General features: G+C 46.4%; 1 protein-coding gene and 1 long non-coding RNA gene across 11 annotated transcripts in view; one reads left to right on the top strand and one right to left on the bottom strand.

Annotated features, from left to right (window-relative positions):
* Miga1 (mitoguardin 1) overlaps nt 1-15,007 on the top strand; it is a 54,989-nt gene that overhangs the window by 5,229 nt on the left and 34,753 nt on the right. For 4 of the 10 annotated variants that reach the window (XM_039103886.2, XM_039103885.2, XM_063282753.1 and 1 more), the window contains exons 4-7: nt 1,005-1,141; nt 2,959-3,085; nt 4,686-4,819; nt 5,835-5,958. In XM_039103886.2, coding sequence (XP_038959814.1) covers nt 1,005-1,141; nt 2,959-3,085; nt 4,686-4,819; nt 5,835-5,958 — 522 coding nt within the window. Of the gene's footprint in view, nt 1-1,004; nt 1,142-2,958; nt 3,086-4,685; nt 4,850-5,834; nt 5,959-10,276; nt 10,416-15,007 lie in introns of those variants that run through there. The other 6 variants (XM_039103884.2, XM_039103882.2, XM_039103883.2 and 3 more) reach the window with 3 other exon arrangements.
* LOC120100974 (uncharacterized) lies at nt 13,339-14,251 on the bottom strand. Its single transcript, XR_005501413.2, has 2 exons — nt 14,084-14,251; nt 13,339-13,677 (listed from the first exon to the last, which is right to left on the bottom strand). It is a non-coding gene; the product is annotated as an uncharacterized LOC120100974 (long non-coding RNA).

Here is a 15,007-nt window from a genome sequence, read left to right as displayed (position 1 = left end):
TCTCATACATTTGTCTATTTCTCTGTTATCAAAACTTCTAGGAGCCTTGCTAGTCTTTAAAGGATCTGTATTCTTTATAAGAGATATGCTAAATTGTAGCAACAAAAACAATCCCCGGGGAAGACGAGAAGACTCAGCGGGTTGAGCACCGCCTCAGCCTGGCAGACAGCGGTTTGTCCTCAGGACTCGGGGTAGGAAGAGAAGAACCACGCTCAGAAGTGCCCTCTGACCCCTCAGACTCCCCCTAGCCCAGGGGCACAAAGCCATGCAAAATGGTTAAAAACATAGTAATAACCATGACAGTTCCTTGACCAAGCTTGAGTTCTTGGTTTTGTGGTTTAGTCATCCCACATCTATAGTCACTCACTCACTGTTTGTTATTTACTGAGATTTTATTAGGTCTCAGACAAGCACGACTTTCAGCATTTATTTTTTCTGCCTTATGATTGACAACTACAGTTCTATGTTCTTTTCATTTAAGTATTAAAATAGTAACATGAATAAATTACCCAATGTCATGGTATGAAGAAACTACCAAGGTCATGTGTCTTATGTGTGCTGAGATTGGAAACCATAAGGGTCTGAGCTGTCTCTCAGAGAGAAGCTAGACCGCACACTGCTCTACCATAAGTGCATAAGCTGGCTTGGCGTACAGAAAACCACGCCATTCAGGGCGGGGAAGGTGCAGTTGCAATTCAGGGAAAGAGTGCTTATGTCTTACACTACCTTACATCTGTGAGGTAGTTGCCAGTATTTTTACACTAATTACCGCAGCATCCAAAACTACTGATTAGTTAGCTGAATGCTTTACTCTGTTATAAAATTTGGTTGTAGTATCACTGCAAGTATCAGGAATGTGTATTTTATTAATGTTACACATTTAATAATTTATATTGAATTGTGTTTAAAAATCAGGTGCATTCTGAATGGTTATAACTTGGAGTTTTGCCTGAAGGTTCCTGTTAGGAGTGCTGATGCTTTCATTTTTTGTGTGTCTCTAACAGGTTCGAGCTGTTCCAGTAGCAGGCAGAACTTGACCTTGTCATTAAGTTCCACCAAAGACAAAGGGTCTCAGTCTTGCAACTACCCGAATGGAGGACTTCTCAGCAGATACTCGGGTTCTGCCCAGAGCTTGGGCTCTGTAAGAAAAGCATACATTGTTGTTTTGTTGTTATCGTTGTTGTGTTTGCTTACATACCTCTTATTGGCTTAAGTATCACATATGTGCTGCTCTTAATATAGAAAAAAGCTTAGGAGACAGTCTAGTTAAGTCCTTCCTTCCGCTGTTGGCTCCCAGTTGTGCTGTCACGTGCTATGGTCCATTTGGTCCTGTGAGAACAGCCTGTATGTGGTGCCCTGATGGAGAAGTCGATGCAGACATGTTTTCCTGGGCTGGAGGTGATAGCCTGAGCCTGTGATTCCAACACTCGGGAAAGTGAGACTCCTTATATTCTTGGTACTCTTTGGGCTCAAGTCACTCTGTTGCTTTAGGCTCCTGAGTAGCTAGGACAGCTGAGTCACAGAACGTCACTCTGCCCAGTGACAAGATGTTACATTTTAGAGACTTCTGACAGAGTAGGAGCACCTGGTGTGGAGGCTTGCAGACCTGCAGCTCTGGGAAGCTGGAGAGAACCAAAGACTACACCTTCTGTAACCCTGGCGCCCTCAGCTTCAGGTACATTGTCCCCAGGAGTGTTAGCGCTGCTCTTCCTAGTCACGTCTTTGCTCTTGCCACTGTCCACTAAGGCTGTGAGGCAGGTGTTGAGTACTTAAACTAGCATCAGGACACAGGAGACAGTGGGGACCCAGGTCCCCAAAAAGATAAATGGAGTCAAGGGAGCTAACAGCACAGCTCAGTGGTGAAGACTAGCACTGCTCTTGAGAGGTCCTGAGTTTGGATCTCAGCACCCATGTTTAGCAACGCATAACCACCAGCCCTAGAGGATCCGACCCACCCTGGCCTCCATGGGAGACTGTACTTATGTGCAAACACCCAGACACTCGCGCACACACACACACACAGACACACGCATACGCATATACACGCACATACGTAAAGACAGATAAAAATCAATTTCAAAAAATGAAGTCTAGAGGTGTAGCAAGAGATGTTTTAAAATGACTTTTTTTTTGTTTTGAGAAATTACAGAAGTATTGATGAGCTGTGTTGATGAGAAATTACAGAAGTATTGATGAGCTGTGTTGATGAGAACGATGCTAGAACTCATGACGCACTCAGTTTCTGATGCCAGCAGAAAAGCACACAAAGATTAGAGCGCAGATCTCTCCAGAGAACAGAGAGTTAGGGATCAGGGTCGCTTTTACTGGAGGCCGTGTGAGCAGTAGTGACGCCGCTCTGCATGTTGTTGACAACATCCAGAGTCCCAAAGGCAGGGGGCCCAGCTGTCCCACGGTTGGTGAGGGCAGAGTTTGTATGTGCTAACACCGGAAAGATTTATATAATAACCATCTAATTTATGTTCAAAATACTGTGCTACTTGTATATTTTTAAACAACAGGGCCAAAATAGTTAAAAATCACATGAGTACTGAATTTGAATATTAGAATTATTCCTTCAGGAAGAATTTACTGGGACTATAAGTGTAGGAATGTAAATAATTGGTAAATATACACTATAATAGCAGGTTTGGCGTACAGCTCAGGAGAAATATCTACCTAACATGTTTGAAACTCTGGGTTCCATCTGTAGCACTGCATAAAAACAAGGTGTGGTGGTACACACCTGTGATACCAGTCCTTGGGACAGAGGCAGAAAGATGAGAAATCCAAGATTATCCTTGGCTTTTAGGACACTGTGTGTGTGTGTGTGTGTGTGTGTCTGTGTGTGTGTATCTGTGTGTGTGTGTCTGTGTGTGTGTGTCTGTGTGTCTGTGTGTCTTTCTGTCTGTCTGTCTGTATAAGAGATTTTTAACTACTTTCCATCGGTCTTTGTTTCAGGTCCAGAGTGTTAACTCCTGTCATAGTTGTGCTTGTGGAAATTCTAATTCCTGGGACAAAGCAGATGATGATGACGTCAGACTTGTTAACATTCCTGTGACCACTCCTGAGAACTTGTACTTGATGGGTAGGTGTGGCATGCAGAGGTCTCGTGATGGGAAAGGGACTACGTTGGTGATGGGGAGGCTCAGTGGCAAAGCTTGCTGGTGTGCTTAGTGCCCTGGGTTTGAGCCGCAGCATTGTGGAGGTTAAAAAAAACAAAATGAGTGACTTCTTCCAGAGAATCAACTGTAGTTTTAAAATGGCCTGTGTCCGTTGAGTCTGTCCTGTATAACATCACGAGCTGTATTAGTTTCTCGAGGGTGAGATGAGGTGTTAGCATGGACAGAGAAGCTTAAGGAAAAAGCCTCTGTTCACTCAGCGCTGGAGCCAGAATCCAAGTCATCCCTGCGCTGGAGTCAAGGTGTGAATTGAGCCACATTCCTTTCTTCCTCCCAGCATTCCCTGGGGTGGCTGTGTCACTCTGAGCCTCTGAGTAAACTCTTCTTCTCCAGTGCTCTTTTGTGTGTCCCATCTGCCCACACCACCCCATTGTACTTGTGAAACAGCTTCTGAGAGCATCCTGACCTCAGTCACTTCTTCAGAGGCCCCCTTCCTAATAAAGGAATTCAGGCTCCAGACACTGAGACCTGACATTGGGTGCCCTTCACTCAGCCTAGCATGCAGACCAGCACTAAGCACTAACCTGTTGATTCTTGGCTGGTGAAATTATCAGAGTCTCATTGCCTTGGTCCCTTTTGTCTAGATATCGTTTCTGTTCTATATCCATAAAGTCATCAGATGGAGGAAAGTCTGTATTCATACCTGAGTGTTCTTGGTGTCACGAGCATGGATGACGTGGGGCTGACTGGAGTGTTGGGGATCAGCTGCCCCTGGTGTGAATCTCGCATCCAGCTTCTCTCCTCATGTTAAACTGCATTCCTTCAGCAGAAGTCATATTGGGTAGAAAATGCACCCAAAAATCCAGATGTGGCCTGGGCAGCAGACAGAGAGCTGTTTGCTTCTGAGTATTCTCCTGGGCTTGGGGACACGCAGACTGCATCGTCTCCCCTGTTCGTATCACAGTGACTCCTGGGAAGCAGACCTGAACTCGGGTCACAGAGCCACCACTAATCCCTGCCTCACTACACTGTTGTTGTTGTTGTTGTTTGAGACAAAGTCTCACTATGTAGCTCTGGCTGTCCTGGAACTCACTCTTCAGACAAGGCTGGCCTTGAACTCAGATCCGCCTGTCTCTGCCTCCCAAGAGCTGGAATTAAAGCCATGCCCCACTGCACCCTACTGGTTAATTACCTCTTAATTCGGCCTCATGACATTCTCATTACATTACTAGAGAGCAACGGGAATTCTTGTCAGAATGCAAACCCAATGGCCCTTTGCACCGTCCCTCTGCTTTGCACTGTCCCTGCTCCCTTCTGAGCTCTGCCCGCTGCTCTTCCTTACCTCCTCCAGGGGGCCTGTACGCTCTGCTTACCGCCTTCTCTCTCGGGCGTCTTTCAGCTGTAGCTATGAGCGCATTCCTCCTGCATGCCCGTAGGTGACATGTTTCTTACAGCCACAGCTCCTCTGTGGAGCTCTCCTCCTGCTTGTGTGCGTGCGTCCCGTTCGTGCTGTTGAGGGAGCGTGTGTGGTTGGCTCAGGCCCGGTCACCTGCTCTTCGTTCGTAGGCATGGAACTATTTGAAGAGGCGTTACATCGATGGGAGCAAGCGCTGACTTTTCGAAGTAGGCAGGCGGAAGACGAAGCCTGCAGCTCTGTTAAACTGGGAGCCGGAGATGCCATTGCGGAAGAAAGTGTGGATGTAAGGACGTCTGCTGAAGAGCAGGCCTCAGTACGGAGGAGCCTCCTTTGCTGTGGCAGTCATGCAGTTGCCTGTTTCCCCAGTGCGGGGCTACGGGGGCTACGTGAGATGCTTGAGCTTTCATTGTTTTGATCTGAGAGAGCTGTGAGGGTGATTTGGGTCACTGTGTAGCCCCAGCTGGTCTGAAAATTTCAGAGATTGGCTGCCTCTGCTTCCTGGATCCTGCCCAGCATGAGGTACTTCTTTCTGGGCATTTCCTATTCAAGGTTTTAGGCATTAAAAGTATATATACATACATACATACATTATATATATGTATATATAAAATTATTTTATATGGTAAGTGTTTTGCCTGCGTGTGTGTGTGTATTATGAGTGTGCTGGCTGCCTGCTAAGATCAGAAGAGAGTGTTGGGTCCTTTGGGGCTAGGCTTGCAATCAGGTTTGAGCTGCCACACAGGTGCTGGGATTCGAACCCTGGTCCTCTGCCAAAGCAAGGAGTGCTCTTAGCTGTAGAGCCAACTCTCCAGCTCCCAGCCTTCACATCTTCTGAAGAGGAGCAGGTGCAATTAATTCCATTGTCTTTGTAATGCAGAAGTGGCTTGGTTCTTACCGGTCACTTCAAAATTGGGGAGCGCTGCTGAGTCCGAGGCCTGAACAAGGAGCCCCAAAGCTCATTTACAAAACCCTCTAGGCGATTCTTACACACGCCCAAGTTTGGAAACTCTCAGTCCCCTTGAAGATCAGTCAGGGCCGGTTCTTTCTCACAGAGCAGTGGGGGTGGCTGAGCTCTGAGGATTAGGAGTAGCCATCCCCACCTGTATCCCCTCCCCAGCCCTGTCCGCAGGCGGGCTTTCCGTGGAGGTCAGCGCTTGTGTGTTTGGAGTGCTAGTGGTGAGTGTCAGAATTGCAGTGTGTTCGTCAGGCGGGCTTTCCGTGGAGGTCAGCGCTTGTGTGTTTGGAGTGCTAGTGGTGAGTGTCAGAATTGCAGTGTGTTCGTGATGTTTCTTCCGTAGGACATCATTAGCACGGAGTTCATCCACAAACTGGAAGCTCTGCTGCAGAGAGCATACCGGCTCCAAGAGGAGTTTGAAGCTGCCCTCGGGGGGTCCGACCCGGATTCCCTTGCGAATGACACTGGTAAGGCAGGTGTTTTGCGCGGTTTTCTGAAATGCATGTTCTTTCTTTCATATATATTTATTTTTCTTTTTTAACATATTTTCTTAAGATTTTATTTTTTTTATGTATGTGAATATACTGTAGCTGTCTTCATGTGCACCAGAAGAGGGCATTGGATCCCATTACAGATGATTCTGAGCCATCCTGTCTCTGGACTAGAACTCAGGGCCTCTGGAAGAGCAGTCAGTGCTCTTTACCTCTGAGTCATCTCTCCAGCCCTATTTATTTTTCTTAAGTGTCTTAATATTCAAGGGGAAAAGTGCTGTACGTCTGACTAGCCTGGGCTCACTGTGCAGACCAGGATGGCCTAGAACTCAGGGGTGTGCCTGCCTCAGCCTCTCAAACACTGGGATTAAAGGCACGCGAAGGGGTTGGGGATTTGGCTCAGTGGTAGAGCGCTTGCCTAGCAAGTGCAAGGCCCTGGGTTTGGTCCCCAGCTCCGGAAAAAAAAAATAGAAAAAATAATCTACACTATAAAGGCACTCGATTTCTTGGATGAGATTTGGAAGGAAGGAATGACTTAACATTGTTTCTTCCTATAAATCCTGTAAGATTGAAATGAAGGGATGAGAGGGCTGGAGACAGGCTCCGTGGTTATGAGTACTTGGTGCTCTTGCAGAGAACTCAGGTTTCACTCTGAGGACCCACGGAGCACCTGACAAGTCCTGTCACAGGGATCGGACAGCTGACAGCTGTCTCTGCCCTTTTTCTTTTCCTTTCTTTTCTTTTCTTTTTTTTTTCTTTTTTCTTTTTTCTTTTTTTTTTCTTTTTTTTTTTTTTTTTGAGACAGGGTTTTTCTCTGTAGCCCTGGCTGTCCTGGAACTCACTCTATAGACAGATTAGCCTCAAACTCAGAGATCCACCTGCCTGTGCCTCTGGCTCTGGTGTCCAAGAGTCGGCATTCGTATCAGTATGTGTTTCCTAACCACTTACAAGATCAAGCATTATCTTTGAATAGGAGGTTAACTGTGAACTCTTTGAGGGCTGCGTACGTCTGCAGAGGAACAGCTACCACAGCAGTGTAAGCTACCCTGGAGGCCACATGCTGCAGAAGTAAGAGTTAGCTCTGAGCGCCATAATACCTTGTGAGGATGTCACTTTCTGGGTTTGTTGTTTTGTTGGTTGATTTTTTTCTGTTTCCAAGCTGGGATCTAACACAGGGTTTGTACATGCTGCTTGGCCAGTGAGCTCTAGAGATCTGCCTGACCCTTACCCCTTGTCCTGGGGTGATAGGCACAGGTCACCACAGCTGGCTTTTACGTGGGTGCTGGGATCTAACCCATGTCCCACAGCGAGCGCTGGACTCCGAGCTGTCTTCCCAGACCCCCCTGTTTTCTCTTCTTTTTTAAAGATTTATTTACTTCATGTATGTGAGTACACTGTAGCTGTCTTCAGACACACCGGAAGAGGGCATCAGATCCCATTACAGACGGTTATGAGCCACCACCACAATTCAAGTGCTGGGGATTGAACTCAGGACCGCTGGAAGAGCAGTGCTCTTAACCCCTGAGCCATCTCTCTAGCACCACCATCCCCATTTTCTTTTTCTTTTTCTTTTTTTTTTTTTCTTTTCTTTTTTTCGGAGCTGGGGACAGAACCCAGGGCCTTGCGCTTGCTGGGCAAGCGCTCTACCACTGAGCTAAATCCCCAACCCCCCCATTTTCTTAATAAAGATTTTCTTCCTTCATATGTGTGGTAAGCCACTGTGCAGGTGCTGGGGTCCTTGAACCTGCGTCCCCTGGAAGAGCATCAGGTGTTCTTAGATGCTGAGCCCCCCATATTTCTAAACACTTCTCTACCGACATCTTACCCTTGACGTACCAGGAGGTACGTGCTCTCCCCTTTTCGTTACAAATGTTAGTTAGAATGTCAGTTTCATAAATGGAAGTTATGTGATTTCATAAATGAAGTAAAGGTTTGGATTAGTCCCTTTCTAGCAGTGTCTTTCTGAAATCACTAGAGGGCAGCAGCCTCCTCCCCAGTTAGAGAGCGGTGGCCACCCTGTGCTTACTCAGTGCTCACTGTGCTCACCCTGTGCTCACTCAGTGCTCACTCAGTGCCATCCTGTGCTCACCCTGTGCTCACTCAGTGCTTACCCTGTGCTCACCCGGTGCCCCCCCCACCCCCACCTCACACACCCCCACCCCCCCCACCCCCGTACTGCTGGCTGGCCTGGGAGTTTATCTCATGGCGCATTTCACCCACCTGCAGTCACTCGGAGGGAAAGAGATCTTGGAAAGTTACTCACAAAACACTGAGTAATAATGAAACTTTCCTTTACTGTGTAAGGTCTTCCACTTCCTGGTGTCTAGGTATTTGGGACAGTGTTTATTTATAGTTTCTGTTTTTCAGATTACTAACCATCGTAATTTTGTGATTGTAAAAAGGAAATTTTTGAGCTAGGGTCTCCCTGTGCATCAAGTGCTAGCTTTGAACTCATTCTTTAACTCAGTCTGGTATGGTGTGTGTTTGTTTGTTCAAGAAAGGCTCTCTCTGTGTAGCTCTGGCTGTCCTGGAGCTCACTCTGTAGACCAGACTGGCCTTGATCTGCCAGCCTCTGCCTCCCAAGTGCTAGGATTAAAGGCATTAGCCATTACATTTTTAAAAAATACTTTTAGTCACATATGTGTGTATATATGTTGCGGGTGTACATGTGTGTGCGAATGTGTTTGTAGGGCAGAAGAGGCATCAGATCCAGAGCTGAGTGACAGGCAGTTGTGAGGTACCTGACTGTAGAGTTGGGAACTGGATTTAATCCTCTGGATGAGAGCAGGAGCATTTAACTGCTAAGACATTTCTCCATCCCTGTTACATAGTTTTTAAACTTTTTTATAGAAAATATTGCAAAAATGTGTTTCCAAATGTTCTGTTAGTGCAGTTTTAGTCTGGGAAGCATAGCAAGTTTAGTTGAGTGGTTAGTTATGAGCAGGAGCGTCGAGGATGGGCGAGCACGTGCTGACACCCCGCCTCCACCCAGCTCCTTGCCAGGAGGCTGTCCCTCAGTTTATCTGTAGGAGGTAGGACTGGCCAGGAATGGCTTTGTCAGCCTGCAATGCCGGTGTGGGCAGCCAAGGCAGGAAGACCACACTGCCCAGGCCTGCCCAGGCTTCCAGAGTAAGTCCAAGAGCTGACTGGTCAGAAAGTGAAGGGCAGGCTGGGCTGCGGCTCACAGCCAGCTTAGCCTGCAGGAGCCAGCGCCATCAGCCTGCCGTGCTAAGGCAAGCGTGAGATTCAGATTCTATTAGCTTCATGGAAGGATTCATGCCATGGTGACATTGGCAAATGTTGCCACGTGTTTAATAATCTGTGTGGGTATGGGTAGATGGATGTAATGTCATGATAACTTGCTTTACCACAATACTATTCGATCATATATTTTTAGACAATAGCATCTTTTTCTGTGAATCAATTTTATTTTTTTCATAATAATGTTTGCATTTTCTGAAGGCAGACATTTCTGTGTGTGCGTGTGCATGCGTGCATGTGTACCTTACTTTTGGAGACAGGATCCACCACTGAATGTGAAACTGGATTTTCTCACTTATCTGGCTGCCAGCTAAGCCCCTGGGACCGTCCCCTCTGGGTCCTGGTGCCACAGTCATGGGCACTCCTCACCCAGCTGTTACATAGTCTAGGATTGAACTCAGGTCCTCATGGTTACATAGCAAGGACTTCACACAGTGTAGCCCCAGAAACAAGATACCTTATTCCACTTTACAGTCACTGTTAGGACGGTGACAGTTCATCTACTCTTTCACCTAAAGGACTTGCAAAAGTCATTACTCTTGGTATAGCTGAAGTTGTCAGCTTTCTGTGATTCTGACCATGACAGACATAGGAGGAGATCAGATAATGCAGTTATCTGCTCTGCTCCTCTTTCTTAGACATCCAGTCACCTAGACTGTCTGTCCTGCTTCCACCACACAGGCCTGCAGTCTGTCCTCTGCAGTCACATGGGGGCCTAGGCCTCCTGTCATGTCTACACCTTGCTCCGTACGCAAGGCTCTCGCTGCCTCAGCTCCCAGGGTGAGTCTGCTTTTCCAGCCTGTGCTGTTGCCGTCTCTACTGTAGTGCGGTTTTGTTTTATTGTCCTTCTTGGGGGAGTTAGGTATGAGCTATAATAACAGGCTGCACATCTGAAAACTCTGACTAAGATTTTATTTTTAAAATCAACTCTGAATCTGCGTTTATTTCCCTGATCTGTTTTTCGATTCTCTGGCTGACAATACTGTTACTGCGCACACCAGCGCACGCTTGCAGAACCTTTCCCTTCTTCTAGGTGCACGTGGAGCACAAAGCTTGCTTCCGGGTAGAGACCCGGTGCCTGGGTCTGCACTTGCAGGTAACGTCTGTGGTCTTCAAGGCACCCTGCAGAGGTTCATTCATTCCTACACTGAATAAATCGATAACACAAAAGATTTAAACATTTCTGTTTAATTTTAAAAATTATACAGTAGGATCATTTAGGTAGGGCGTGTGGCGTGTGTATGTATGTGTTTATGTGGGTGTGTGCATGCGGAAGCCAGAGATCAATGTGAGTGACTGTGCAATCAGTCTCTACCTTGCTCTTCGCGTGTTAGGTACATGTGTTTATACAGGGGGCGTTGTACACTGGTGTGCATACCGTGGTGATGTAGGGTGCTTGTGCATGCCGGCGTATAGACGGGTCTCTCTGGCTCTGGAGTTTGTTATCTTAGCTAGGCTGACTGACCAGTAAGTCTCTGACCAGTAACTCTCCTGCCTCCACCCTTCACACATGGCAGTTGTACATACATACATGTTGCTGCATGTGGCATACATGGGTACCAGAGATCCAAACTAAGGTCCTCGTGCTTACATAACAAGCACCTTATGAGCTCACACTTTATTCTTTTTATTAATTCGTTTCTGTCCTGGGGTTTGGTGGGAACCTCCAGAGAGGTTCCAGGTTCCTGTGTCCCAGGACGAGGAACAGAGGATGGACAGGGCATCCTAAAACTTACAGAGAACAGTGTAGGACAAGTGAGAGTGCACCAGCAGGGAGGAAGTGGGATGGACAGCAGCAGGCGCTAGAGAAAGACATGAGGGGTTCCTGCCGTGGTGGAGACTGGGAGGTTGCTTGCGAAGCCTGGGCTTGCTCAAATATGCTCTGTCTCTTACATTTAATCCTCCCTATGGCTTCCTATATCACATGTCTTGTTAGTGTTTTGATCGCTACCTAAGTGTCTTAGGGTTTCACTGCTGTGAACAGACCCCATGACCAAGGCAGGTCTTATAAATGCATTTTAATTGGGGCTGACTTACAGGTTCAGAGGTTCAGTCCACAATCATCAAGGCAGGAACATGGCAACATCTAGGCAGGCAGAGCTTAGAGTTCTACATTTCCATCTGAAGGCTGCTAGCAGAATACTGACTTCCAGGCAGCTAGGAGTAGAGTCTTAAAGCCCATGTCCACAGTGACACACCTACTCCAACAAGTCCACACCTCCTAATAGTGCCACTCCCTGGGCTGAGCCTATGCAAACCCCCTCACTAGGGGTGGAGATGGACCGTCCCTCAGAATTAGCCTTGGGCCCACCTCCTGTTTCCCTATTAATATATGCATTTTAGGAATCAGAAAATATCCCAGCTTTTGACTGTACAATGAGGGGAGGAATCATTACAATTTTGCCTTTCCTTTAGATTTGAAATATCACATGAAATGGAAGAGATTGGACATAACATGATATATACAAAGACAACTTAAGGATGTGAGGGGAACATGTATCTCTTAATGAGGGTCTCTCTCTCTCTCTCTCTCTCTCTCTCTCTCTCTCTCTCTCTCTCTCTCTGTTAAACTGTCCATTTCCTAACTCAGGAACTATTGCTATTTCTTTCCCTCTTTTAGATATTGGCTAAAATACTAAATCTATATGTACTCTGGACATATTCCCTCCCTCCCTCTCTCCCTCCCTTTCTCCCTCTCTCCCTCCCTCACATTCCGTCTCCTGACACAGACTTCCAACTTACGACATATGCCTGTTCTCCTTGTATTTCTCTCCCCGCTATGGGTCATTCCAGCTTGCCTACCTTGCTGTTCTCTCAAACTAGCAAAATTGTCCTTTTCTTTCTTTGTTTTTTAAAGAATTTAGTGACTCACAATTTTAACCTGATTCATTTCCTTGGCTCTTGAATGGTATTAATGTTTATAAACCCCTTTTCTTACAAGCTGGACTGATTGGACAATGTGGTGAGGCTTCCTATAACTTCCTCCTGGAGAGAAGGTCGGAAGAGAGAAAATTTCTCCTAACTGTGTATGTAACTATTGAGGCCCTGACTCCTAGTCTAGACCAGTAGAATAAGCTCAGGTTCTGCACAGAAGTGATGAGCTTGCAGGCCCAGACTTGCTACAAGTCCAGGAGCACAGCTAGACCTGTGACTAGTTAAAGTTATGTGTGTTTCCTAGCTGTTAGTGAGGATCCAGTTCTCAGTGTTAGCTACTATGCATTTCTCACAGAGAGAAGCAACTTAAAATCCAAGCAGAGAGCGCTTTGTAAAACAAACTTCAGTTTGGATCCCTAGCACCCATGTAGAAGCCAGAGGGTTGACATGGGCCCATAATCTCAGCTCTGGAATGGTGGAGACAAGCAGACCCCTTGAAGCTGGTTGGCTAGCCTTGCTACCTGAATTTCAGAATTACAGATCCAGTGAGAGACCCTGACTCAAAAAATAAGCTGCCCTAAGCAGGATACGTGGACCGCTCCCTGTAAGGCTCATGGAGCATTACAGCAGAGAGAGGAGAAATACATGAGAGGGGAGAGATATTAAATCCTGCGTAAGGGCATGACAGATCCGCCACAAACACTCTCTCACAGCAGCCGTGCTTGCTTGCAGTGGGAAGCTGGACCACTCAGTCACCAATCATGGATGGGAGAGGGTGGCAGGTGCTCGGGGGACCTTTTACTCTGCTGAACTGTTAGCAACTGATTGATTCTGGGTAAGGGACAGTTTTGTGTTCTACTGTATGCCAAATGGTGAATTCACAGGCTCCAATGGATTCCCACACAGATAGTCCTGGTTAAAAATCAGTGGATCATAAAACTAAAAAACGGGGGTGGGGCATGCGTGTGGGACGGGGACTGTGGGAGGAGGGAGACAAGAGCAGTCAGATGCAGTAGATATGTACATGACATTATCAAAGAACAGAGGGAATGGATAATAATTTAAAAATAAGCAGAGAGTAACTTCCAAAGATACCTGACCCAACCTCCAGCCTCCACATGTAAGCGGCTGCATATGCATGCACACGTGCAAACACACACTCACATGTACACACTTACACTCCTCCCCACCCCCGTGCTTACAAAGGAAGTGCAGCCGAAGTTATTCTGACTCCTTTTTAATCCTGTGATAAGAAGTGGCTTTGCGGTTGTCGAGTAAGGGAGGGGTGGGGTGCTTTCCTCAGCGGCATTCGTTCACGTTTGGTTCTTCTCTGCTCGATGGCGCCAGCATAGGTAGGAAGGCCAAGAGCCAAAGGCCACCTGGACTGTTTAGGGAGACTGTGTCAAAAGAAACAGCCGAAGAAGCCTGCTTGCTGCCTCCACCCAATATGGACTCCTGATCTTGAGTTGGACCTGCTAGCAGGAAGCTTTGGGTTGAGACTGAACCGTGCACTTCAGAGTTCAGCAGATGGTTTTTAGTGCAGGTGATTTCTACGTGCGCCTGGATGGATAGATAAGAAGGTGGCTTTAAGATTTTCTGATCTGTGCTGCACATGGTGACACATGCTTTGAATACAGCAGTTGGGAGGCAGAGAGAGGTAGATTCCTGAGTTTGAGACCAGCCTCGTTGGTCTACATAGCTGAGTTCTGGGCCAGTGAGGGCTAAAGTAAACCTGTCTCAAAAAAAAAAAAAAAAAAAAAAAAAAGGCAAATTTGCAGACTACCAGGATGGCTTCCTGCCAAGCCTGATCCCTGAATTCAGTCCCTGGAACCCACATATTTACTGTAAAGAGAAAATTGGACTCCCACAAGTTTCTTCTGACCCCAAGTACACAAATGCACAACCCATAAATAACTATAAGAAAAGCATACAAACAAACCTTTCAAGTGTGGATTGAACTGTTTACCTGCACCTTTTGTGTTACGTGATTCAAAGGAAGTAAGGGCCGTCCAGTTGCATGTAACCTGAGTAGCCAGGTGAGTCTTCCCCATGTCAGACAGCTCAGTCCTGCAGTGTATTGTGTACCGACTCCAGCCGGCCCTCGCTCCTCACCCCTGCCTGTTCTCTCTGTATCTGGAACCTGTCTAAGATTAAGAACTTGAGAGTGAACAGGTCTGCTTTAGGACGTTTGGGACGCAAGTCAGCTCTTGGCTTATCTGCTGCTGTTCCTGAGGATTTGTGGAGTTCATTTGCAGACCAGATACCATGGCTATCAAGTGGTAGATATGCAGTAGTAGTGTTCCACATAATTATTTTTTCTTTAACAAGTAAATAATCATGTAAGCTTTTAAAAAGTGGTAAAAATAGATGGTAGATTCAGAAATACTACTTTATTCTCTGTATATATGCTAAGTATGACAGTTTTCATATATATGAGATACACAATAGTTTTTATATCTTACAATAAATAGAAATTTTTATCTTCATTATTTTGTTGCCTTTCATGTATTTTGATAGAAGATTCTTTTTAGCTGTTCACAGATACTGTGATTGGTAGAGTACGGAATCTAAAGCCTGACACCGAGGAATGACATCACCTTAGAAAGGGCCTTTTGGTAGGTCGTGCAGGGAAGCCAGTATCATGCATCTGACACTGGTGTGTGTCAGCTCCAGCTTGCGTAGTGCACTGTGTGTTTTAGAGCAGCAGATCCAAAGGTTGTCTATGTTAGTGGAGACGGAATCATGGCTGAGAATCATAAAATATTCAGGAATTAGCATCGGTCTTTCTTTTTTTTTTTTTTTTTTTCTTTTTTTCGGAGCTGGGGACCGAACCCAGGGCCTTGTGCTTGCTAGGCAAGCGCTCTACCACTGAGCTAAATCCCCAACCCCC

This window comes from Rattus norvegicus, chromosome 2 (genome assembly GCF_036323735.1).
Source record: "Rattus norvegicus strain BN/NHsdMcwi chromosome 2, GRCr8, whole genome shotgun sequence".
In the NCBI taxonomy this organism is placed as follows: domain Eukaryota; kingdom Metazoa; phylum Chordata; class Mammalia; order Rodentia; family Muridae; genus Rattus; species Rattus norvegicus.
The sequence above is the reverse complement of the archived record's forward strand: the minus strand, read 5'-3'. Positions and strand labels throughout refer to the sequence as shown.